General features: G+C 50.4%; 2 protein-coding genes across 2 annotated transcripts; one reads left to right on the top strand and one right to left on the bottom strand.

Moving 5' to 3' along the window:
• The first annotated feature begins 8,848 nt into the window (after positions 1-8,848).
• LOC101765408 (protein OBERON 4) lies at positions 8,849-13,963 on the top strand. Its single transcript, XM_004985119.4, has 2 exons — positions 8,849-12,720; positions 13,115-13,963. Exons 1-2 carry the CDS (start codon positions 9,105-9,107, stop codon positions 13,675-13,677), a joined length of 4,179 nt encoding a protein of 1,392 aa, XP_004985176.1. The 5' UTR covers positions 8,849-9,104; the 3' UTR covers positions 13,678-13,963.
• Positions 13,964-14,534: 571 nt separating this feature from the next.
• Positions 14,535-19,910, bottom strand: LOC101765015 (sugar transport protein MST4). Its single transcript, XM_004985118.4, has 4 exons — positions 19,658-19,910; positions 18,240-18,559; positions 16,004-16,128; positions 14,535-15,910 (listed from the first exon to the last, which is right to left on the bottom strand). Exons 1-4 carry the CDS (start codon positions 19,791-19,793, stop codon positions 14,938-14,940), a joined length of 1,554 nt encoding a protein of 517 aa, XP_004985175.1. The 5' UTR covers positions 19,794-19,910; the 3' UTR covers positions 14,535-14,937.
• Between the last annotated feature and the right edge of the window lie 5,889 nt (positions 19,911-25,799).

The following is a 25,799-nucleotide window of genomic DNA, read 5'->3' as shown; positions in this document are numbered from 1 at the left end:
TTGTTATGCTCCACGGGAAGCTACCTTGTGCCGCTCCAGGCCTTCGAGCCCCATGTCTCTGCGCCATGTCCAGATCGCAGCTCAGCAGGGTGACGAGGAACCAGGCTGGACCTAGGTGGTCAAACGCCGCAGGGGCAAATCAAGGAAGGAGACCCCGCCCGAGCGTGTAGTGCATTCATGGCGACGCCCTCCTCCGCCACCTACTCGCTCGCCGCAATAGGATTCACGAAGGAAGCCGGTGCCCCCCCCCCTCTCCAAAGCCGTCTTCCTCCACCACACGCAAGGGCGATGCTTCCGTTGTCTCGCTCGTGACCACCGCGTCAGCTCATGCAGGGACCCCATCCGCTGCCTCAGGTGCCTCCAGTAGGGGCACAAGCTCTACTTTTGTCGCACCATCCTCTCGCCCAACCGCACTCCTGTTTTGCCAGCTATGGCTCCACCGCCTCCGCGACCGTCCTTTACCACGCCGCGCAACAGACACCCCCCTGTTCCTCCTCGACGCCAGTAGCATCTACCATCTCCTACCCACCACAGCATCGAGAGGATGAAGAACTACTCTGTCGGTGACCCGGCACTCCGGCCAGAGGAGGACAAACTCCATGTCCCCACCTCCTTTGAGTTGGAGCGGGAACTGCGCGATTGGGAGGGGTGCGCTTTGGTCACCTGGGCCATGCGTGTCCCTCCCTATACCACGTCGTGGCACCTCGAGGAGGCCCTCATTGCGGACTTCAGGCTACGACCGGGCGACGTCGACGTCACCAGGCACTAGCCGGAGGCGTTTCTCATACGCTTCCAAAACAGGAGAAGCTGTGAAGAGGTCAACGCTAAAGGCAAGTTCAGGTGTCGTGGAGCGAACGTGTGCGTCTGGCCATGGCGGATCCTCATGGGCGCTCTCGGGCAGCACTCTTCTATAGAGTGCGCATTGTCCTCAACGGCGTTCCAAGGCACGCGTGGCTGCTGGAGCTCGTCGAGAGGATTGTTGGCCGCACCTGCTCGCTCCAATGTGTTGATACGAACCTACTGCACCCAACTGATACCCGCGGCATCGAGTTATGGGCCTGGACAGCTGATCCAAGCCGGATACCCAAGATTATGTGGCTGATATTCACTACTGGAGCTTTGGATTCTTCTTCTTCTGTGCAGGTCACGGAGACACACCTCCGCCCCAGCGGTGGTAGCGGGGAATCAAACACCGTGTCATCATCCACATTTGAGAAATCCATGATTTCTCCAAAGTGACCACGGACTACAAGGACCCGAATGTTGCTGTGGACGAACCGGAGCGACGGCGCCTCCCCTGGTTCTGGGGTGTCCATGATGGCGACCAGGTACCAATGGCTTCTTTTGAGCTGTTTCAGCACCTCCCGCCTCTGCGTGTCCAGGAATGGCGAAACGAGCATGAGGAGGAAGACCGGTGAGATCGGGCGCGCCGAGACCACGTCGACGACTATCCAGCCTTTCACAGCATCCACAATAGCAACAATTTCGACGACGACGAGCGCGACCACTGGCTGCGTGACCACCGCGGCCACGCACGGTGCCCCGACGACTCCTACGGCCTCCGCCATGACGCACCACGCAGAGATCGCTCGCGCTCCCCGCGTCGTCAGAGCAGGGGCTCTGGCACATACGACGGACGCCGCCGCCACACCCCTAAGGACGACGACAAGCCAATGTCGCCCGAGGAGCTTGAAGCACGATGATAACGAGAACTTAAACTGCTCTTCCCTCTCCAGGTCGCCACCATGGAGGAGGTGGCCAGTAAGATTCTGAACCTGCAGGCCACGCTGCGCTCGGTCCTCTACACGCCAACGCCATGCTCGCTGCACCAACTGATCTGCAAGTCTGCCCAGATGGCGGACCGCCGCGGGGAAGAAGCATGGTTCGACGCCGCAATCGACAAACAATGCCAAAAGGTACCAAATGACAAATCTTCAATTCCTGCACGTCTTGTTTTCTACCACATCAAAGAGAAGCTACCCCCCTCCTGCCTCGCCAACCATATAGGAGGCCGACGCCGCTCTTGTCCAGTTGGAAGGGACGGACAACACAGTCTCCACACAGCAACATCGCCACCCACCTTCCAATGAGGATGCCCCTGTTCACGAAGGAGCCCGACCTGTAGAGGTGGTTCAGGAGGGACTATCTTTGCCGGTGCCGACCGACGAGGGACTGAACGGCGGGCAACTGACGAGCTGTGCCACACACGACATCAACTACTCTCGTGACACACTATTGGCACCTTTTCAGGAACCGCAGGAGGAGCACCTAGCGCAGGACATGGCCTGCGGGGGGCTAACTGGCAAGCGGCCCCCTGACTGTGCTGTGCGCCACAATGTCTCTCCTCCGTCCCTACGCGGTGTGGGTCCCCTGCGCAACGCGGATGGCCCTAGGATGGACGAAGGTCAGGAAGGCGACGCCCTGGACCATCTGGGCTAGGTAACCACCGCTGTTGAGAATGGCGCCAAGGATGGCTTGCAAGTTGTCGGTGCGGTTGACCTGCAAGCGAACTATATTCTTCAGCAGCCCGCCTCCTCGGGAGCTAACAACGGCGGGCGAGCAGTTGGTGACACCGTCCATATACTTCAGGTTGCTCCTTTGTCCCCTGCCCTAAATTCATCTACATCCCATGATGGCATTGCTGGGCTTTTCTTCACACCGGACCAGGGGATCCTCCATCAGCCACCTGCTATCCCAGGAAGGAGGGGACGTTGCCTCAAGAAGCAAACAGTGGAGGTTGCCACCCTGCGTCGTAGCAAGCGCCAAGCGTGCAGCAAGATCACGCATCTATCCGTAGAAGAGAGGGCCAACTACGTCCTCTGCCGATGCCTTGGCTACATCAAAGATGACACCATGCTGGCGGAGGAAGCCATCAGAGACTTCGTCGCTACCTTTCAAGGCCCCATGCCGGAGTACATCATCAAGGCACTCACAGCCTTACTCCGTCTCGACGACGATGATATTGACAATGCAACTAACACTCTGATCAAGATTGGGGATGTAGAAGTGATGGGGGTGCACGACGACATCAACTATGCTCCCTAAAAAATTAATCTGCAGAGCTATCTTCCCTTTCATGTTATTTTCTTCGGTCTTTGAGTCCACAAGACAGTGCGGCCCTCTGCGCTGGGCGTTCAATTGCGTTGTTCTGCTGTTACAAACTATGCTACCCTATTCTTCGGTCGCTACTCATGCAAACATGGGCTTTGTAACCTGCACGCTTCCTGTTGGGATAAACTCCCCTGCTTTGTGTCCTGCTACTTTGCTTGCCACCTTCCTAAAGCAACAGTACTACTACTTCCATACAAATGGCAGCAAATGACTTTCAAATTTTATGTTGGAATGTTAGAGGACTGAATTCAGAAGCACGTCGACAAACAGTCCAGCAAATCCTTGCATATGTACCCTGCAATATCATCTGTCTGTAGGAAACGAAATTGTCCCAGATTGATGACCATCTAATTCATTCTGTGGGAGGGTACAGGCTCCGGAGCTACACCTTCTTGCCAGCAGGAGGTGTATCGGGTACAAGGGGTGGCATTCTGGTTCTTTGGAACAGTGACGGGCTTAACGTCGACTCAATTACCAGGCGGGATTTCTCCTTGTCCACCAATGTAACCTTAAAAGCGACTGCGATGTCTTTTCTGATGATGGTAGTTTATGGACCAACGCGAGGGCATGGCAAGTAGCTCTTCCTTCAGGAAAGTAGAAACCTGGCCCATCAGTAGGGTGTCAAGTGGATAATTTTAGGCGATTTCAACCTGATCTACAAAGCTACTGACAAGAACAACTCCAACTTAAACATCAACAACATGCGAAGCTTCCAAGACACACTAAACAGCTGCAACTTAAAAGAAATACATCTCCAGAACAGAAAGTACACTTGGAGCAATGAACGGCGCAACCTAACGCTCGTTTGACTCGACCGAGTATTCTGTAATGTTGACTGGGACCTCACTTTCTCGTCATACATACTACAAGCACTCTCCTCTTCGCATTCTGATCACTGCCCATTGCTCCTGTCAAACCAAGAAAGCCCGCCACGACCGTGCCACTTCAAATTCGAGAACTTCTGGTTATCAATGCTAGGATTTAAACAGGTGATTCAACAGGCGTGGACATCCTCGAACACCCACACAAACCCTGTGCATCGATTAAACTACAGGCTCGCCACGACGACACTGACACTTAGAAAATGGAGCAAGAACCTATTTTCAGAAGCGAAACTACATTTTCATATGGCACAGTCTGTCATCCTTCAGCTCGTCGTCGCCCAGGAGTCTCCAACTCTATTCGATGATGAGATAGCCCTACGATCCAAGCTGAAGAAAAGGGTTATGGGCATAGCCATCCTTGAACGCCTACAAAAGCGTCAATGTTCCAGAGTAACGAACCTCAAGCTGGGTGACGCAAATACTTGGTTCTTCCATCTGAAGATGAACTCCAGGAGAAGGAAGAATTTCATTACCAGGCGTCGGAAAGATGATGGGTAGGCAATTTCACAGCAAGAAAAAGCTGACGTCGCTTATACCCACTACACCAATGCCCTCAGAAGGCCACAACCAAGACAAATCGACTTCAACTGGGACTTGCTCTCCTGGCCGACCGTTGATCTATCCTCCCTAGACGCTGAATTCTTAGAGGACGAAGTCAGAAAGGCGCTCATACTAATGCCCAAAGACAAGGCTCCGGGACCGGACAGCTTCACGATCAATTTCTTCCATAAATGTTGGGATGTAATCAGAGCGGATCTGATGGCAATGATCCACGCTTTCCACAACCTGCGCCACAATTTCTTTGACATGCTAAACACGGCCAACGTTGTGCTAGTTCCAAAAAAGGAGGAAGGGGACTCCATCACGGATTTCAGGCCAGTAAGTCTCATCCACGCTAGAGCGAAGATCATAACGAAGATGATGGCCCTAAGGCTACAACCGCTTATGAACTCCTTGATATCAGAGAGCCAAAGTGCCTTCATTAAAACAAGAGCGATCCACGACAACTACATGTATGTTAGATACCTAGCTCGTCGTTTTCACACCTCCAGACCCCCCTCCCTTATGCTCAAGCTGGACATTTCCAAAGCTTTTGACTCTGTTCGTTGGGACTATCTGTTAGATCTCATGCAGCGTCGAGGTTTCCCCCCGAGATGGAGAAGCCGGGTCACCACGCTGCTAAGCACCGCCACAACTAAGATCCTCATGAATGGTGCGTCGGGGGAGGACATCCAGCATGGACAAGGACTTTGTCAAGGGGACCCACTATCGCCTCTGCTATTCGTCTTAGCAATTGACCTACTCCAGAAACTACTGCATCTCGCAACCGAACGGAGGGCGTTATCCAAATTGCAAGGGAAATGTGCCCATCTTTGACTCTCTTTATATGCGGATGACGCAGTCATCTTCATTAACCCAACTACAGCTGACGTTCGTAACACTAGGAGCTACTCGAAAAATTCGGCTGCGTTGCTGAATTAAGAACCAACATTGGCAAAAGTTCGGTGGCGCCCATACGCTGCAACGGGATCGATCTAAATGCCATCCTCGCACCATTCCCGGCGGCCAGAACCAACTTCCTAGTCAAATATCTTGGACTACCATTATCCCTTGGCAGACTTCAGAAGATTAACTTCCAGAGCCTATCCGACAAAGGAAATGCGCGCCTAGCAAACTAGGCCAGCAAGCTACTCACACCAGCGGGAAGAAAAACTCTAGTCCGAGCGGTCCTATATTCGCAGCCGATGTATTACCTCTCTGCATTAAACGCTCCAGCTGTTGTGCTAGAGGAAATTGACAGGCGGAGGAAGCATTTTCTATGGACGGGTATAGACCAAATTGTGGGTGGAAAATGTAAAGTTGCATGGCCCATAGCGTGTAAACCGACAAAACTAGGTGGATTAGGGATCTTGCACCTGAAGAAGTTTGCAAGAGCACTTAGACTATGCTGGCTTTGGAACGAATGAAAGGAGCCATGCAAACCTTGGGTTGGAATGCCAACCCCGTGCACCGAAAAAGACAAGAACCTATTCTCTTCTATAACGACTGTCACGCTTGGAGATAGGGAGAAGGCCAAATTTTGGGAATCGGCGTGGCTTCAGGGAGAGGCGCCGAAACACATTGCCCCATCTGTGTATTCCATCTCAAGAAAGAAGCATTGGATGGTTAAAGACGCCTTACTGAATGATAGATGGATCTCTAACATAAACGTGGCCAATATATCATCGGCAACGCAGCTTGCAGAATCGCCATCCTCTCGGACTGAACGAGAACAGTCCAATTGAATCCGGGCACGCCAGACTCCATTGTATGGAATCTCACCCGACATGGTGAATACATGACGGCATCAGCATATAAGGCTCAATTCTAAAATTCAACACCGTCCGATATGGAACGACTCATCTGGAAGACGTGGGCACCCCCAAAGTGCAAATTCTTCTCCTGGCTAGCTTTCCAAAACCGTTTATGGACAGCGGATCGGCTAATTATAATAGGATGGCCCAACCAAAAGATTTGCATGCTTTGCCATACACATGATGAAACGCTACTACACCTGCTAACAAAATACCGCTACATGACTCGACTTTGGGATAAAATCTTCGACTTGACGGCCATGCACATACCATCCAGAGGGGACTGGTCAGCCTTTTCGTCCGTCAGTGATTGGTGGACGCAGCTAGGTTCTATGCCGGGCATGCCACGGAAGGGGTTCAGACCCCTTATCATTCTTGTGTCATGGGAGATTTGGAAGGAACACAACGAACGAGTTTTCCAGCGAAAGTTTAAAAGTTTGGACCAGCTGCTGTGCAAAATCAAAGACGAAGTACGATGCTGGATTCTAGCAGGTGCAAAGCATCTGGGTGATATCTGCCTGCTTGAGGAGTGATCGTGTTCTTCCGAGTACCTCTGTACAACCTTTGTATATTTTTTTCGGCGTAGGCCTGTAACTCTCTTCTTTATTGATTAATACATGTCCGGCAATCTCCACCAAGCCTGTTTTTTTTAAAAAAAGAATGTTAAATCTTGACTTGGTTCTGCTTCCCCTCTTTTTTTTAAGAATACCGAGTCGGGTTCTTCTCCTTTGGAGACGATTCTGTATTACAATTTGGTGGAGGAACTTTAGCACAATTTCTTGATGTTTCGATGAGTATTTCTTGACTTTCCATATATAGAAAGAGATAGACTATAAATGACATCTCTTATGTCAATATCGATCCAAATGAATTAGTCTTTCCACAGAGGTCAATCTTTGCCTATTAGGCAAGAGGATAGCAAGTTCGAAATTCTGTCTCCTGAGATGAGAAGGATCGACTCTTCCCCAACAAATAAACTATCAACTGACGCAACAGTTCTTCCATACCAACTTAGCTGCTTGGCGCTGCTATTGGCTTACTCCATTAAGTTCGCCACCATAGAACTCCACCGTTACCCCTACTTGTTCAACACTATATTTGGATTCTGGTCTTCTAAAAGGAACGTCCGCTTTCACAATTCCCTCTTCATCTACCAAAACTACCGGAAATGTTTCAAGAACATATTTGAAGAAATTTTGACCGTAGGTCAGGATAGTTTGTGGATTCCGAATATGAAGAACATAAGCCAGATGACGAAACGCGGAGTCCTAAGATGTAGAAGAAGCTTTTGATAAAAAACGAGGTGTTCTAGCGAGATTTGTAATATGAGTACCTTTACACTTTGCCGAGATGTAAGGGGCCATTTTAGGATTCCATTTCTTAATACCATGACCAAAATGAGCTCCCGCTCCTATCATCTCTTTCAAATTGATGTTCCAATATCTTCTTGTCATTGTTTCTCCGGAAAAGCAAATCTTGATCGAACCTATATTTGCCCAATGGAAGAGTGATCCAATCATCCAAATGATACGATCTTGTTGTTTTCTGAAAGGTAAATCAAAAGGAAACAAACTCGAAAACGATGGCACAAAAATATCAACAGCAGTTTTTGAATGGAAAATATCGATATCAACAATTGCAAGAGTTTCACAAAAAAGAAGCATTTGCAAGAGTGGCCGGGGGATTGCACGAGTAGTATTTTGTAGTGGTCCGGTTGCCGTGGAGCGAAAACATGATTGGGCCGTAATTCGAAATGGTAACCCAAAAGTGGGCTTTTATCCGGCCCATCATGATTGAAGGCCGAACCAAGATTTGGACGCCAACAAAGCCCGGTCCAAGAGGAAGAAAGAGTGCGGATGACGCCAAGACGGGCCCGCATGCGTGGAGGTCAAAAAGGTCCAAGCGCTGATCTGATTCCTCTTCTCTCCGACCTAGGGAAGCAGTGGTCAAAAAGCTGACCCACCCCTCCCCCACCCTCTCCGACTCATCCCACCCACGAGCCATCAACTCACACTCACTTCCCCGCCGCATCGCACCACCGCTCACCAGTCATCCACCACCAACCCCCTCCCGCACCTCGACCACACCCACCACCACCGCCACCTATCCCGCGCGGCCACGCTCCCGTCCCCCCGCCACGCGCCGCGCGGCCACGGCCCCGAATACGCGCCGCCTGTTCGGCCCGCCCGCGCCGGATCCCGCGCCCCGCCCTGCGCTTTGCCAGTCGCGCACCGGCTCTCACGTGGAGTGGACGGGGACTGCACATCTCCACGACTCCACGTCTCGACCCCCACCTCACGCCCTCCGTACCGGGGCCCCCGCTCGTCGATGACGCCGGGCCCCGGCGAGCCGCACGCCCGAAAGTCAGTGGCACGCCGACCGCTTGGCACCGGGACTGAGGAGCCGCGTGTCGTGTCGCTGCTCCTACCACCGTCGGCGGTAGAAACCCGGGGCGTTTCTTTTGTTACCGCGGTGGAAAAATCTCCGACCCGGGTCCAAATCCAGGCGACGGCCGTTGACTGCGAGGCAGTGGCCGGGAGCGAGCGGAGTGGCTCGGAAGCAAGCGGAGGCGGCTAGAGACGACGAGAGGGACGGCAGCGGATGCGGATGGGAGCGGGGGCGGTAGCCATCTCCTGCACGCCTTCCTTCTCCGTGCGCGCTGCTCCTGGCTTTCCTTATCTCCCCTGAGCGACCACCACACCGCGCCCTGCCCTGCTCGGCGAATCCGAGGGCGGGCGGGGGTTCCGGCGGCGGCATGAAGCGGCAGAGGTCGTACGGCGACGGCCTCGACGACGACCGGCGGAGGTTCTACGACCGCGGCCCCCCGCCGCCACCGCCACCGCCGCGGCGGCCGCCGCGGGAGTACGATGGCGACAGGTTCGAGCGCCGGAAGGGGTTCGGAGGCGGCGGCGGCGGCGGCTTCCACGACGGTCGGTATCGGGAGTACCCCTCGCCGCGGGAGTATGGAGGGGACCGGGCGATGCACCGGTCCGAGAGCTTCTCTGGGTTCCGTCGGGAGTTCCCCAAGGGGTTCCGGTCGGAGCGTGACCGATCGCGGCGGGACGGTGACGGCGGCTCGGCGTGGCGTCGCCCGGGAAGCGGGTGGAGGGACGCAGAGTGCTTTGACGAGTACAGGGCACCATCCAGGCTGGGAGCGGCGTCGCTTACTGCGCAGCCGCAGCGATCGCGGTCAAGGTCACGGTCGCCTAGTGTGCCGAGGAGGAGGTTTGAGGTCACGAAGGCAGAAAAGTTGAAGAAGCAGACGGCGGGCGTCAGTGAGATCGAGGAAGGGGAGGTCGCCCCAGATGCGGAGCCCAAGGCCCGGCCTGCTGCTGTGGAGCATCGGAAGCAGGTTGAACCAAGCCGCGCTAAGGAGAAGGGACCGGAGCGAGGGAAGGTGAAGAAACTCGATTCTAGAGTCCCAGCGGATAAGGGAACTCAAGGTAAGGGAGCGACTGGTGCAGCTGATCCTGACAATGCAGGGAAGGAGGAAGTCAGGAGAATCGATGGTATGCTGGCAGAAGCAGGGAAACCAATTGATGAAGGGACTATGCTGGCAGACGCAGGGAAACCAATTGATGAAGGGAGTGAGAAGTCTTCGATGAAGGTTGAAGAGGAAGTCAGTGGAGGACATGAAGTGCAGGCACAAGATGTGGTTACTGGTGACGCAAGTAAGTTTGGGCTAAGCACTTCACCCATGCAACAGGAAGTGCTGCAAAGGGGAGTGCATCGACAAGAAGAGACCACTAATTCTGTTGATGTGGTTGGGCAGAGCACTTCCTCTAGTATCTTGAATGAGGTTATTCAGGAAGAAGCACCTACACAAGAAGAAACTGTCAATGATATTAATGATGCCGAAAAGAGTGCTCCATCCAGTTTTAGTCAAGGAGTGGTGCAGGATGAAGTGATGATGGCACACAAGACTGGCAGTGCTGCCGATGATGTTGGGAAGAGCACTTCACCCGTCATGCGGCAAGAAGTGGTGCAGGAGGAGGCATTGGCGTTAGACAGTACGTCCTATGCTGCTGATGAGGTCGGGAAGCTGTCTGGTATGCCACAGCAGGTTCTTCAGGAAGAAGTTATGAAGCAAGATGGAACTTCCAGTGATGTCCATAGGATTGAAACCGACACTTCTGATGATCTGCTGCGAGAGGCAACACAAGAAAAAATGACGATGCTGGATGAAACTGCCCATAATACTGCTCTGGAACCGGTCAGTTATTCTGGTATGCTGAAGGAAGCAATGCATGAAGGAGAGTCGATGATGGATGCAACTGGCAATACAACTGATGTAGCAGGGCGAAGTAATTCAGCTGATGTGGCGGAGGATGCGATGCCCGAGAAAGCAGCTGTGCAAGAAACCACCAATGCTGTTAATTTAACTGGCGAGAGCAATACGTTCACTGGGCCGCAGAGAGAGGTGATAGCTTCTCTACAGCTACAGGCTCCTGAGATTAAGGAATTTGAAAAATTAACTGTAGAGATGGATAAGCCAACAGAACATGCCGCATTTCAGCCTGCAGAAGAGGAACTTGAAATGGATCAATGCAGAAAAGGAGGTGCGTCAAAGGAATCCATGATAGTTGAAAATGAGGCAGATGTTCTGGATGAAAGTGTCGAGAAACAACTAACAGGATTTGATATCGAGACCGACGCTGATGGTGCCCGTATGTTCCATAGATCAACAAAAGAACATGTTGGGGATAGTAAGGAAGATGCTGCCAGTGCAAATGTGATGACAAGGGAGTCCATGGCTGAAGCTAAAGGAAATGGCATAGCATTTGATGTCCTTAGTAAGAAAGTTAAAGTAGATCATTCAACTTCAGCGGGAAGGAGTCTTGACTCAGCATTGCAGCTTGGCGTGGAACCAACGGAAACATCAAATTCTGCTTCAACTACGCCTGTAAAGCAGGAAAATGACACAGTGAAGCTAGGGAAACTTGATCTTTCGTTGAGCTTGTCAGGTTGTTTACAGAATTCTGAATTTAAGTGTTCGATTCCTCAAACTGCTCGTCTAGTCCATGCAGCATGCTCTCAGCCATTACCATCATCATCTTTCCGCACAAATTCAGATGGTTTCGCAGCTTCCGTATCATTGACCAGTTCACAAACATTTGGTCACAATCCTAGTTGCTCACTCACCCAACAGTCATTAGACAATTATGAGCATTCAGTAGGTAGCAAACCTTTCTTTATGGGAGTTGGTCAGATGAGCAATCGCACAGGAAGGCAAGCTCAGCTGTCTAGTGAATCTACACAGAAGGGGAGTGCTACCCCACTCCTTCAGAGAGTACTCCTAAATGACCATATGCCAGAGACTAACACTTTGGCTGGGATAAAAGGGCATAACAATGTGATGTCCAATGACCTCCGAAGGCATGCAAGCATCCCAGGAGTTTTGTCACCAACACATAGTCGTGGTTCTCATGATTCTGGATCGGAACATAATAGACATAGAAGGCAGCTTACAAGAGAGAGAAGTAGCAGCAGCCTTACAAGGGGTGACCGGCAGGAGGGAGAACAGCTTGTCATTAATGGTGCTGGTGTCATTGAGAGGATTATTTCCAAGGTTGTTTCAGAACCTTTGCATCTTACAGGAAGGATGCTTCAAGAGATGACAGAAAATTCTATAACATATTTGAGGGAGGCCATTTCTGATATCATAGTTGATCCAGGTAAAAGAGAACAAATTATTGCTTTGCAGGAGGCACTTAAGAAAAGATCTGACTTGAATAGTGATATGCTGCGAATGTGTCCGCGGGTGTTGATGGAAATACTTGTTGCTATAAAGACTGGGCATCCATATTTTATAAAGAAAAGTAGCAGCGTTGCTACATCTAATTTGGTTGACATTTTTCTCAACTTGAAATGTTGCAATCTCTCATGCCAAAGCATTCTGCCAGTGGATGATTGTGATTGTAAAGTTTGTCAAAGGAAGACTGGTTTCTGTAGTTCTTGCATGTGCATTGTCTGCTCAAAGTTTGACTCAGCATCTAATACTTGTAGTTGGGTTGGTTGTGATGTATGTCTTCATTGGTGCCACACAGATTGTGGCTTACGCCACTCTCTTATTCGAAAGGGGCAAAGTGCTTCAAGGGCATATGGCACTACTGAGATGCAGTTTCACTGTGCTGCCTGTGGACATCCATCAGAGATGTTTGGTTTTGTGAAGGAAGTATTTCGAACATGTGCACAACATTGGAGGATGGAGACTCTGATTAGAGAGCTACAGTATGTGGAAAGAATTTTTTCTGCAAGTGATGATGTAAGGGGTAAGAGGGTCAGGAACTTTGTGAAGCAGATGCTAATTAAGTCGGAAAACAAGGCTTATCATCCCGAAGTTGTCAAATGTGTCATTGCATTCTTTTCTGGTAAGCTACTCATCATAGTTAATGAAATAGAATAGCATCATATCCATGCTCGTTTAAGTTTCTTACTTTATTGTGTTCCATGCAATGGTATCTTCTCTGGGAGAAATAAGAGCAGTAATTGGGATACTGTCACTTGTTGCTTGATCTACATAGCAGGAGTAGCAGACCAGCTTGTAGGTTTCAGTTTTACATAATGTGGACCACTGAAAGTGACACCATCCAGTTCATACTTCATAGGACCTCTAGCACGGGCTATAAAAACTATTTGTTAAGAGCCTTGGGCCAAAAGTGTCTGTTATCCATGTTCTAAGAACCTTGATGTTGAAATATAAATAGACTTGCTCTCATTTGTCAGAAAACAAAGTCATACTAACTCTTCACTTTCCAATTTCAGATGATGATACTATCTTGGGCATCAATCCATCAGTACCACTGAAAGGCATTCCATGCAGCATTGCTGAAGCTATAGATGGGATTCCTAGTTCAAGTCGGAAGGCAGCATGGACACCATTTACCTTAGAGGGACTTCCAGTTTTAGACAAAACAACCGTGCAGTCTACCACAGGGAGCCCATCTCTGCATAGAAAATCGGGTGAAGCTGAGTTTCAGACAATTGATAATAAGAAGGCTGTCACTGATGAACTGGATAGCCTGATCAGGTTAAAGCAGGCTGAAGCGTATATGTACCAGGAACGTGCAAATGATGCACGTAACGAGGTTGACAATCTGAGGCGTATCATTATGGTAAAAAATGCACGAATTGAGGAAGATTATGCCACTCAAATTGATGATCTTGACATATACGAGTTACAAGAGCGGCGCAAACGAAAGATTGAAGAACTCCAAGTCATTGAAAGAACGCATCATGAATTTCTCAACATGAAAACTAGGATGGTAGCAAGCATTAGGGAATTATTGTCAAAAATGGAGGCACTGAAACAAAATCGAACCATATGAAGTTATGAACTGAGGTTACTACTTATGGTTCGTTGCAGGAATCAAAGTTTGGTCAACTTGTGTAAGGAAGCCTGCACATATTGTTGTAAGTTTTTTCTTTTATATCTATTCCTGCCTGTCTAGGACTAGCTTCTGGAAGATTATTCTTTTTCTCAACTATTGTGATAGATCCTTCACTTTTCGATCCTTTCAGATAGGCAAAATGATGAGCTGTAAACTCTAGATCTTCCTGTATATAATCTCAACAATTACCTACATGCACGTGTATTGTTTTCCTGGTACGATATTCTTGATTTCTGTGACCTGAACTGCACAGAGCTACTACCACAATTTTTTTCTGTAACCTGAACTACTTGTTTGTGCTAGTATTTTTTAAAAAAACTTTGCACACAAAACTAATAGACCCTACGTAAGGAGAGAGGAGACACGTGCTTATTTAGAACAGCAACATTTGCTACCGTCTTTTTAACCCAAATTTGCTGCCATTTTGCTTTTAAAATGATAGGCCCAAGTTGAATTAGAGGACGTTTATTACGGTTCAGATGTGGAATTATTTTGCATTTTCTTTTCCTATCTCCACTGCAGCGTTGCTAAAAAGATAGGGATTCTGCCTGCTTGAAAATATTGTCTGTGTGTTATTCTTAATGGTAGATGAATGTAGTAATAGATGTAAAAAGACTTCCTGCGGCAACTACTTGTATCAGTACTGCAGTAGCAAATTTAGTTCCTTAAACCCTATATACCATGGTTATGAAGTTGGTGTTGACCAAAATGAGGTTACTCGATTGCCCAAGCTTAATGGAATAATGGATGCTTAAGGTGCTACTGAACAAGTAGCAGAGTCTACTGGACGAACATTCACCAGTAAAATGGCATTGGAGAACATAATATATATGCTTGCACCTTGCATGAACATGAATCACGCATCAGGGCTTTCAATTTTGCTTACACAGTACGCTAAATAGAGGCCAGCACGGAATGGTACTGTTACTTTCACAAGATCTGTTCTGCAAGGTTCTACCAGCTTTCGTGACCAGACTTGGTTGGGATCGATTGCAGGCCCCGATGAAAACTTTGCTTTTCCAAACACGAAGGATAGTAGAAATCAAAGAGACGAAGCCTGGTCTCCGGCCGAAACACTCGCCTCATCCCATCGCATATAACCGAACCGTGCTCTCCCTTAAGTACATTGTTGTCGGCAGTTGGAGACACTACTCAAATCTGAACTCTGAAGCATCAACAGATGGATCTAGTTAATTATTAAACGGAGGCGCCATTGTTGGCGGTGATCTTGCCATTGACGATGTGGTGGTTGTCGTCGTCCATAAATCGCTTCCAGAACCAGTGCTGCTTCCACACCCTCTCCGTCATCTCCTCGATGGGCACGTTCTTGGTCTCCGGCAGGAAGAAGAGCACGAAGAGCGACATGACGACGACCCACGCGGAGAAGAAGACGAAGATGGCGTACTTGAGGTGGCAGAGCATGGAGAGGAAGGCCTGCGCGATGACGAAGGTGAAGAGCAGGTTGACGCAGACGGTGACGCTCTGCCCCGCCGACCGCGTCTCCAGCGGGAAGGTCTCGCTGGGGATGAGCCACCCGAGGGGGCCCCAGGACCAGGCGAAGGAGGAGACGAAGGTGCAGACCATGACCACCACCATGATGGCCCACCCGTGGCCCAGGTTGTCGGAGTGGTCGGTGACCTTGATGCCCAGCACCACGGCGATGGCCACCTGCGACAGGAACATCTGCACGCCGGCCTCCAGCAGCAGCATCCGGCGGCCGACGCGGTCCACCGAGTAGACGGACACCAGCGTGGAGAGCACGTTGACGGCGCCCGTGATCACCGCCGAGTAGAGCGACGCGTCGCTCTTGAACCCCAGCGTGTTGAACAGCACGGGCGCGTAGAACATGATGGCGTTGATCCCCGTGAACTGCTGGAAGATCTGGAGGAGGACGGCGATGACGAGCTGCGGGCGGTTGCGGCGCTGGAGGAGGTTGCGGAAGGGGTGCTTGACCTCCTGGGCGATGCGGCTGGCCTCCACGATCTCGTTGAACTCCGGCTCCACGTTGTCGGTGCCGCGGATCTTCTTGAGCACGGCCTTGCCCTCGTCCAGGCGGCCGCGCTCGATGAGGCTGTTGGGCGTGTCCGTTACGAAGAGCGCGCCAAGGGTGAGCAGCACGGCCGGGATGCCGGCGAGCGACAGCGAAAGCCTCCATCCCCACGGGTGGATCCTGCATAGCATAGACGCACGAGGCTCATCAGTTCCATCGATTACTGCCGGTATAGCGCACGCACAGGCCGATCATGGTTAAGCTGGGACTTACTTGGAGGTGCCGTAGTTGACGAGGTTGGCGAAGAGGATGCCGATAGTGACGTTGAGCTGGAACAGGATGTTGAGCCCGCCGCGGATCCTCGTCGGCGCGATCTCAGACAGGAACAGAGGAACGGCCTGCACAGCAGCAGGAATGTATTGAATTATTGATTATGAAACCAAGTTTGTGATGCAGAATATCACGAGTATGTTGAGTTCTGCAACTAATTTTTTAATACCTTCTAAAATTCGTTTTTTACAGCTTCTGAAAAATAACATTATTCTCCAAATGCATATTTTGAGGAGCTAAATGGCAGACAGTGCCCGTTCGTTAAAAAAACTGACAGACAGTGCCGTTGGGCTGAGATTTTTAGAAAAGAAAATGCCTATTGTGCCGTAGTTTTACAAAGAATACTCCAGTTTTTTCAAATGCCTATTGGGCCATTAGGCCGAGCTTTTCATTAAATGCTCGTTGGGCCCTAATGAACTTGGTGGTTCGATCATGCCAAGCTCTTTTTTTTGACCCAAACTCTCAAAATAGGGGAATGAAACTATATTATCCACTTGGGATCAGCCAAACCATCCAATGGAGATGCACAAGCTATTCAACATTCAGTCCTAGTCTATAGCTTAAAAAAGAACTAGCCTAACGTCGTCCATAGAGAAAAAGATAAAGTCTCAAAATACTAAGATCAGCGCCCATCCCATGTGAACGTCTACAAACGGCGGAAAGGAGCGTCAGAACGGTTGGTGCACCCGTGCGTACATTCTGCACATACGTCCGACCGTAGCAGTTGGTGTTTTGAACCCAAGCATGTATACACTAGAAAGTAGGACAAATGTCCATCCTCCTCCTCCTACTACGCCTGCTGATCGTAGGCCTCCATCAAACTCATTTGTTTTCCCTAAAAGCTGCTCAGTTTAGCAGCTCGATATTGCCCCAAAAAAAAGTTTAGCTGCTCAATAAACTGATCGCGTGGACACTGCCCTAGTCCCGCCTGCCCTCACATAATTGCGCGGTGCGTGTCCTGTATGCTGGCATGGACTGGAAACCAGCATGATTTGCAGTCCAGCCGTCGGCGATAAGCATCTTGCCACTACATTTTAGTCCATGCGCGGAAGCTCATTCGGTTCCGTTCTGAGCTTCAGGGAATCTAGTGGTTGTGGCTGCAGTTTAGAATCCTGACAGGAGCTAGAGCAGAACAGCAGAAGAGTCCAGGCAAGGTTCCTTGCAGCCAGCCAGTCAGGACTCAGGACTCAGGAAGATGGCAGGTAATTTCCTGCAGGACTAGACTACCACAAGTTACTCTATGCACCGCGATTCGTGACCCGTGTGGTCTACACGTAGAGTCAACATGGCTATGGCCCAAAGTTGCAGATTCCTCCGTCGTTCCCGTTGATCGCAACTGGGATAGCTAAAGAACAGGTAGCTAGCAGCCACAAGCCAACAAGAACGGTGAACAATTTTGTAGTAGTATTGCCAGCACCAGTAAAAACAAAAACTTCCCCTATCATAACTTTTTCCCCAAGAGAGAAGAAGCAAAACCAATTTACAGCGACAGTCACGGTGCACACCTATCACCTGCTCATTGGTCCAAGTTTCTTCAGCAATTTTGTTTAACTGCAAGCGCGGCTGGGGGATCTTGAAACTTGAGAAGGTTATCACCCCGTTGCTGTCAACGGCAGAGGCGCCAAATGAACGTAACGCACTGCAAGTCCTATACGCGAGACCCGGCACCGTCACCGACTGACCGACGCCCAGGTGTCCGCCTGCTGGGGTATAGTAATACTCGGCGTGTACACAGTTTCTACGCGTTTGACCCCAAAATTTCCGGAAAATACGAGGGGCCCAGGCTGTGCACAGTATACTACTGCTGGTAGCTGGTAGACGAGGCATCGAGAGTATAAAAACACACTTTGGGGAGCACTGAACTGGGCTAGGCGGCGTGTACAATTTTAAGACCCGGATGGAGATGCTTGATCTTGATGGACCAAGGACGGTGACCAAAATACACACACGTCCTTGTCATGGATGCAGAAAATAACGCTCGCGCGTGCTACCAATAATCTTGAAACCGGGCACTGGTTTGACTTGCCAATACTTTTTGACTAAAGAATTATGCTCCTCATCCATCGCACATCGTCACACGTTACTGCGACGAAAACGTAACGTGACAACGAGATAATAAAGGACGAAAGAGAAACCCGTGCAATAATGCAAACATCCAAATTTAACGACGCTTACATACCTGGTTGGCGAAGCCGACGCCGCAGCCGAGCAGGATCCTGCCGACGATGAGCATGGCGAGGTCCTGGGCGGCGCCGTTGAAGATGACGCCGACGATGAAGAAGACGCCGGCGATGAGCATGGTGAGGCGGCGCCCGAGGCGGCGCGTGGTGTAGGAGGCGAAGAAGGTGGCCGTGAGCCCCGCGAGGTAGAGCGACGACGTGAACAGCTGCAGGCCCTGGTTGTCGTACTTGCAGTAGTTGCTCTCCTTGTCCTCGTGCTTCTTCCGCAGCACCGCCGGGAAGAACTTGCCCAGGAAGTCGTCCATCGACGTCACGCCGCCTGTACACAATAAGTAATCATATATATATCCATGACATTTTGTATATTTCTCACATCTTTTATTTGACATGACATCGATTCTTTTTACAAGTTCGTCGCTCTGGTGATGCAATATTTTCAAAGATACCAACTAGCTTGCTAGTGATGGCTGCTGGTACTTGCAATACTCAGAGCCACTGAAAACGCGCCATGAAAGCGTTGGTTCAAGGTGTTTGACTAAGGCAGCGACCAATAACAATGTACCTAAACTCTTGAAAGGGAGGCATGTATATTACAGTAGTACTATATATAATTTAATTTTCTCTTGTGTTCTTGTGCCATGTGCTTGTGTAGCATGTATATATAAACCTACACCAAGTAATATCACTGGGTGTGTACATTTAGTGATAATAACAAAGACTTCAGATTTTCAAGAAACCTATGGAGTTACAGCATATATCTTTCTTGCTCAAGGTTTTCTTTACGGTATCCTGAAAAAAGGAAACACTGTTGCTATAGTAGACCTAAGCAGTTCACGGTTTCAGACACGAGTGGTTGTTTATTACAGTATTTTCTGGATAATTATCTTCTTTTTAGCAAAGATGTATCGACCATGGAAAAAAATACCACAAATTTTTTTTTGGAAAGAAAGCTGTGTTTCAACAGGCTCCATCCACGGCTTACACATGCGTTGACTAACCAGCCTGTCAAAGCAGGTGGCTAGCTCACAGCACGATATTTTCTTCCATAGAAATAATAGTGATGGGGATCCTCAAGGATTCATATGTACTTGTAGTTTTGAGAACAAAGCTTGAAAGGAAAATATTCAAAATGGCAAATTTGGAATATCTTCGAATCTGATGTTAATGGGACGCATTGATGGGTATAGTAAAAACTCCATTAACTCTCTTTGAAGTTTGTGCTTATCCATTTGTGTTCACAAAATGAACAAAGCTTGCAAAATTTCCATGGAGTAACCATATCCAATTATCCATTGAAAGAAACCGAACAGATGTGTGTGTGTTTGTGTGTGTTTGTGTGTGTATACACATGACGAAGAGGGACGTTTCTCATGTAAGACGATTTTTGCATGATTCTCTGGAGCCAGCCCGGGCGTACCTGAGATGCCGACGTCGTAGCCGAACATGAGACCGCCGGTGGCCGCCATGATGCAGGAAATGATCACGATCGGCGTGATCTTGGCCTCGAACTCGACGCCGGACGGCGCCGACACCGAGAACCCTCCTGCCGGCATCTTGGCTAGCTCCCTGAGGCGACCTCTCTGATGATGCTCTCCCCTCGGATGGAAGTACTTGCAGGTGTTCGTATCCACACACAACCACTCGCTGATGAGGCCGGAGCGGAGGGAGATGACCGCAAGTCTCCCAGCCTCTCCCGGTTTATATAGAGAGGGAAGCCCGGCTCTTCGGAGAAATTTCAAACCCATCCGACCGGCCAGATGCCGCCACGTCACCGCTGGGGGGAATCGTCCAGTGGGACCCACTGGAGGAGTCCGGCTCACGGGCCTCTTGGCTAGGCTAGTCAACGACGGCTCCACGGCCCACGGGCCTGGCTGCCGAGATTCTCAATCCAAAAGCGGCAGCCCTGAGTTCGTCGTTCTCAGCTTCTGCTGCGCTGCCGGTGTGAGCATAAGCACGGTGACTTTTTGAAGAAAAAAATGGCTTATCCAATTCCAAACTCTTTTGATCTCGCAGCTCCTTTTGGAAAAACAAGAGAACGGTAGGGGTAGCAGTTTGGAAAACTGGATAGGGCGCCGCCCTTTTTGATAATTTCCCATGGGTCCACTCGCCAGCACCAAGTACAAGACATCCTGGTCTCTGAAACTTTTGAGTGGTTTCAGCAGATTGCAAGTTGCAACTGCGGCCGTGGTTGCAACTGTCCTAGTGCAGTTGCTTGATGGATTCATGTCACCATGTGAATGGAGGACCTTGACCTGAAGAGTGATCAAGGAAAATTAGACCCCACGTGGGGATGGGTTCACTTGAAAATTATACTCCCGGCGCAAGAAATTGACTCCTGGTCGGCTGAATTACCTTGGTTAGCGTTTTTCCATCTTCTAGTAGACATGTCGTAGTCTGCAATCTGCATGCATAGACGGCAGCGTTTTGGCAGCACCGGGTACCTGCTTTCTGCAGGGGAGCCGAGGGAGGGCAAGTTCTTCTTGTGCTCTCTTTTGTATTGTTTGTTGGATTAAGCCGTGATTCTGTCAAGATGCTTATACATATGATCACACATTTAAATACTGAGATACGATACACATGCATGTATCATTTGCAGAGCTAACAGAAAGAATATCAGTTGCCGCAGCTGGATTAGATCGACACGCTTATCAATCCATGAGAAAAAGGAGCATATAGCCGTGAAAAATGTGCGCTAATTAACAAACCGGTCAGACTGCGATTAACTAGTTTAATTTGGTTTGTAGTTTGTTCCTTCAATTCGTACAGCAATCCAAGTTTTATATCTGCACGTTCCCTCCTTGATGCCGCGCGCCACCACACGGCCGGATCGACACAGTAGTCAATGAGTCCTATCGGTAGAGCAATCGAAATCCAAAACCAGCTAGCTAGCCCCGTGACAATACGGCCGCACGTCGTCACACAGAGATATGATCTGGCATCTGGCTTAGAACATAAAAGGAATGAAATGATTTGGCAACGTTCACACGCCAAATGAAAAAAAAAATTCCGATCCGGACACTTGGTGAGCTCTACGAGTCGCCAGCATCTCGTGGCTGGGAAAAAAAAACAAAAAAAAATCTTACGCAGAATCTGTGCAGGTCAGCAGTTCCTGCAGAGTAAAATAGGATGCAGGACGTCCATGTGCATCAGTATGTGCAACGACGGTTTTCCGTGTTGGAATTTCCTAATGTTTCTCAAGCTTCCGTTTCCGCGTGCGGTCGGGTCGCGATCGGGCACGTCGCCAACTGCTGCTGCCCCGGCCGCGCGCGGGCGCATCCGGACCTTTGACTTGCCGGCTCTATATCTGCTAACGTAAACGCGCCATTTCTCTCTCTGTCTCGAGTCTTGACACGTCCATCTCATCGACGAGGACCCAGTAAATCTGTCATCTACCGCACAGGTGTGCGCACGGTACCTTCCTGTTATTGTAAATTTCTAGGCACAGCAGCCAGCAGGGATTCACCAACGCCGGCCGCTTTCGCCAAAGTCCAGGACGAATTGTTTTCGGTAATGCTAAGCATCATACGTCCCATGCTAGACTCCCCCGCCGGACTTCATCCACCATCCACCAGACGAGTCCACTGCACGTAAGCACACAACGATTTGCGATTCTTCTCATGAGCCCGTGACTCAATCTAAACTCACTCGATAGACTTGTTATCCTTATTATCTCTAACTGCTATCCGTCCCCGTGTCTCTCTCCTGTTCGCATCCATGCAGATACGTGCTCTCTCTCTCTCCCGTTCATGCGCAGGCCGCGGCAAGGCTCCGTGGCCACTGCAGGTCCTCGGGCGCTTTACATCTCTAGCTCCTAGCGTTGAGGTGAGGCGCCTGTGGCTGTAGTTGGCCACCGCCGCCGTCGGGGACGAACTCTAGAGCAGCAGATCGGCTAGAAGCTGTCATTGGAGGTGATTCTGCCTTGGGGGCAGTGGAGCAACGACGAAGAAGGAGAAAGATGTAGCTACTCGCATTCTCATCACCACGGCCCTCTGCCAGCGAGGGTGCCATGCCCTCTCCTTCCTCCCGTCTTCCCCATCTCTCTCCAAGAATATTGCATTTTTTTTCAATGTTGCAATGGATGATTTGAGATGTTGGGATTAGTATTCGCAAATGTTGCATGTGATGATCTTTGACGTTGCGAGGTTGATTTTTAATTTGTTTCATTTCCACGTTCGAATTTTTGATGCTATAGTAGTTAGTCTGAGATGTTGCATTGGAGATACTTTGATGTTGCATGGCTGATAGACAGTGATTTTGTTCTGGAATTGAAACGATGACATAGTAAAACTAGCGATGTTGCATCAGATGATCTTTGATGTTTCGCATGGTGATTTAAGATATTACAATAGTTGGTTTGGGATGTTGCACCTTACAATGCTGCAACAGATAGCATAGCTGAATGTTGCACGAAATATGCTATGCGGTAGGGTTTTTTTTTTCTATCTAGAATCGGATGGCAAAGATATGAGAGCAATGAGGTATTTTGATGTTGCAAACGCTATTAATTTTTTTTGTAAATGTCCTTTTCCCGTGTCGTAGAAGTTGTTCATTCGTGTTGCAAGGCAGTGATCGTGCGATTTTTACGGGGAAACCACCATCCGATGCTAGCCCCGGACGTCGGACGTCCAGACGCTAGCAAGTTCAAATTGTTTTTGATGAGCAGCTCGAGACATGCAGGGTTCGTTGAATTCCTGGTGCCGAGCGGTGGTCGTCAGCAACGAAGCGAACTTGCTGACTTGCAGCAGTAACAATCCCTCTAACACGACTCACCGGTAGGTACAGCGTCTGATAGTAAAAAAGGCAGCAAGACTCCGCTGAAGTAGCTGCACCTGTACGTACATCTAGAATGGGAGACTTCAGATTAAGTGGCGTACGACTAGAATGGTTCGCTCTCGATTAGGATTTAGGAGCGTGCGATCAGGACGCGCGAGCGTGCACTCAGCGATCGATGATGCGTAAGCCCATGATCCTTACGCGCACTGAGGTGAGTGAGATGCCGCGTGAGTGTGTGTAGCCCGTGCGAGATAGGCTAGGCTGCCCATGGGCCGTTGGAAATGTCGTGGCCGTTACACGTCACCTCGGAGCTGAGTGATCGCACGATCTACAGATCGAGAAATAACGGGACGACGTGCATGTCGACCAATAACAACATTCTTCCCGCCACAGCATTTTACAGCAAAGATAGGGAGAGCCAGTACGTACATGCTCGTCGTGGTGAAGTCACGGTCACTATATGGCATCCCAATATCCTCGAGATCTGGAGGGCACAGCACACACACGTATGGACGAGGACGGCACGTGCGGAAGACTTGGCGGTCTCAACTCTCAAGCATCAAGCTGATAGTGTGTGGTGCGACCGTGCGAGTGCAAAATGATGAGAGAGAGGCAATGCGCTACGGCCCATTGGGCTTGTAGCTGGGTTGGGCCGATACGTGGTCCAAGTCTGAACACCGTTCCTCTCGCCGCCACAACTCCCGGCTCCCGCTCACCAAACCAGCAAACCCCGTGCCGGCGGAAGATCTACTTGCTCAAGCTTGTATACCTGGATCGCTCAGGCGCCTTCGACCCCTCCCTGTTTCCACTGCCCACCAAACCTACTTGCTCACACCTGTATTAGATGAGAGATCACCTGTCGCTGCGCCGGGGCCATGCTGATCCCTCCAATGGCCACAGATCTGAAGGGATGATGACGAGCGTGGTGGTGGCGCCTCCTTGCAGAATTTTCGGAGCGATCTGGGAGGTGTCAGGCTCAGGAGCGCGGCAGCCCTGGCGCGTCCGGTGGCGATGTACCTGTACGTAACAGGAAGAAGACGGAAGCGCTTGTCCACTACAGTCCGCACGAATGGAGGGATTGGGCCAACCTCCTTCCTGAACTCGTCGGGGAGATCTCCGGCCAGCTGCTCTCCCACGACGTGGCGGAGTACCTCTGCTTCCGTGCCGTGTGCAAGCCGTGGCGCGAGCTCACCGCCGACCCGCGCGCGAGGCTCCGACAGCCGGTTCTGCCCACGCAACTTGATGGTGCCGGTTGCAGGGGGAGACTCAAATTTTACTCGGACCAGGACTTAATAGGAGTGTGCTATTAGAACTTCAGCATTGAATCCTACTAGGTGCAGGACTCCTACTTACATGTATAGGAGACCTGGAGGGGACTATATAAACAAGGGGTGCAGTCTCTTGAATTAATTAAGCTGAAGACAAACACCAAGGTCTCATCCAAGGCTTGTAAGATGCAATTAGAAGCACTTAGAGGGATAGGCTAGACAGTTCTGTAGCACTAGATTTTTGTATAGAGCAAGAATTAAAGGGTCCTAAGGGTCGAGTAGGGTTGTGAGGGAGTGACAATCACTTATACAGTTGTGCTTAAAAAATTTGAGATCGGCTTCGCCAAAATCCTATTCTCTTATCGAGGTTGCCTCAACGCCGTCATTTAGGATTTTCTACAAGATTCAACACAATCTTGATACGGTGCAAACTCGTGTCGTACTCGCAGTATCATTTAAGATCCGGGAGCTGCGTACAACGACGGGTATCAGATTCTAACACCGTCCATCGTCCGCGACGCCGGGCCCTGCCGCAGCCTCCTCAACATGGCCACCGCGGCCTCCCTAGGCGTCGACCTCCCGGCACTCTCCACCCACTGCCACATCTGCGCCGCCGACGGCCTCCTCCTCCTCCACAAGCTCACCAAGGTCATCCGCCTCCTCGACCCTCTCAGCAACGTCGTCACCGATTTCCCGGCCATCTCCAGCATCGTTGACGCCGAGCCGCCGTCGAGCTGGGATACATTTCCGCGGTGTTCAGGATTCCCTGGCCGTTCTTCCGCAAGTGGTCAATGGTGCAGGTTTTGACGACTCCACCTCCCCGCCCACACTAGTGCTCTGCCTGAAGGAAGGGGTGACCAACATCATCTTCGCCAGACCCGGCGATGCGCATTGGACGCTGGTGAGCTCGGGCCAGGCATCCCACCCGACGTACGACATTCATGGCAGGCTCCTATACTACACGTTGCTGTCCCTAGGAGGGCGCTGCTACGTCAGCTCACCGGAGGATTCGGTCTACCAGGTGGAGCTGCGGCCACTGCCTCGGCTGGTGGAAGTGGTCGACCAGCGCCGCTTCGCCGAATACGATAACATTTGCTACAAGCGCATAATCTCCTTCCTGGTTGCCAGCACCGGTGGAAGGATGCTAATGGTTCGGTACTGGAGAGGTATTGAGCTCTTCGGTGGCGTGGGGACTTACAAGAGGAGGCCTCACCAGCCGCATCGAGGTGTTGGAGGTGGACATCGCCAACAGGAGGCTGGTCCCTGTGAGGAGCCTTGGCCGGTGGGCGGTGTTCGTCGGCAAGACGCACTGCTTGCACATCTCTACGGAAACATTCCCCTCGATCGCTGCTGACGCGATATACCTGGGCTGCCTTCATCAGCAAACCCGACAGTTCAGCATCTACCATATCAGCAACAAGAAGAACCACAGGAGGACCGAACCGCCGCACAAGTTTGTCTTCAGTTTAGACCGAGGTTTAGCTCCCGCTGCCAGCCCCTGCAACCTTGACCAGTATC

The sequence above is a fragment of the Setaria italica genome, chromosome IX, assembly GCF_000263155.2.
Source record: "Setaria italica strain Yugu1 chromosome IX, Setaria_italica_v2.0, whole genome shotgun sequence".
In the NCBI taxonomy this organism is placed as follows: domain Eukaryota; kingdom Viridiplantae; phylum Streptophyta; class Magnoliopsida; order Poales; family Poaceae; genus Setaria; species Setaria italica.
Note: the sequence above shows the minus strand (reverse complement) of the source record. Positions and strands in the feature narration are given on the sequence as shown.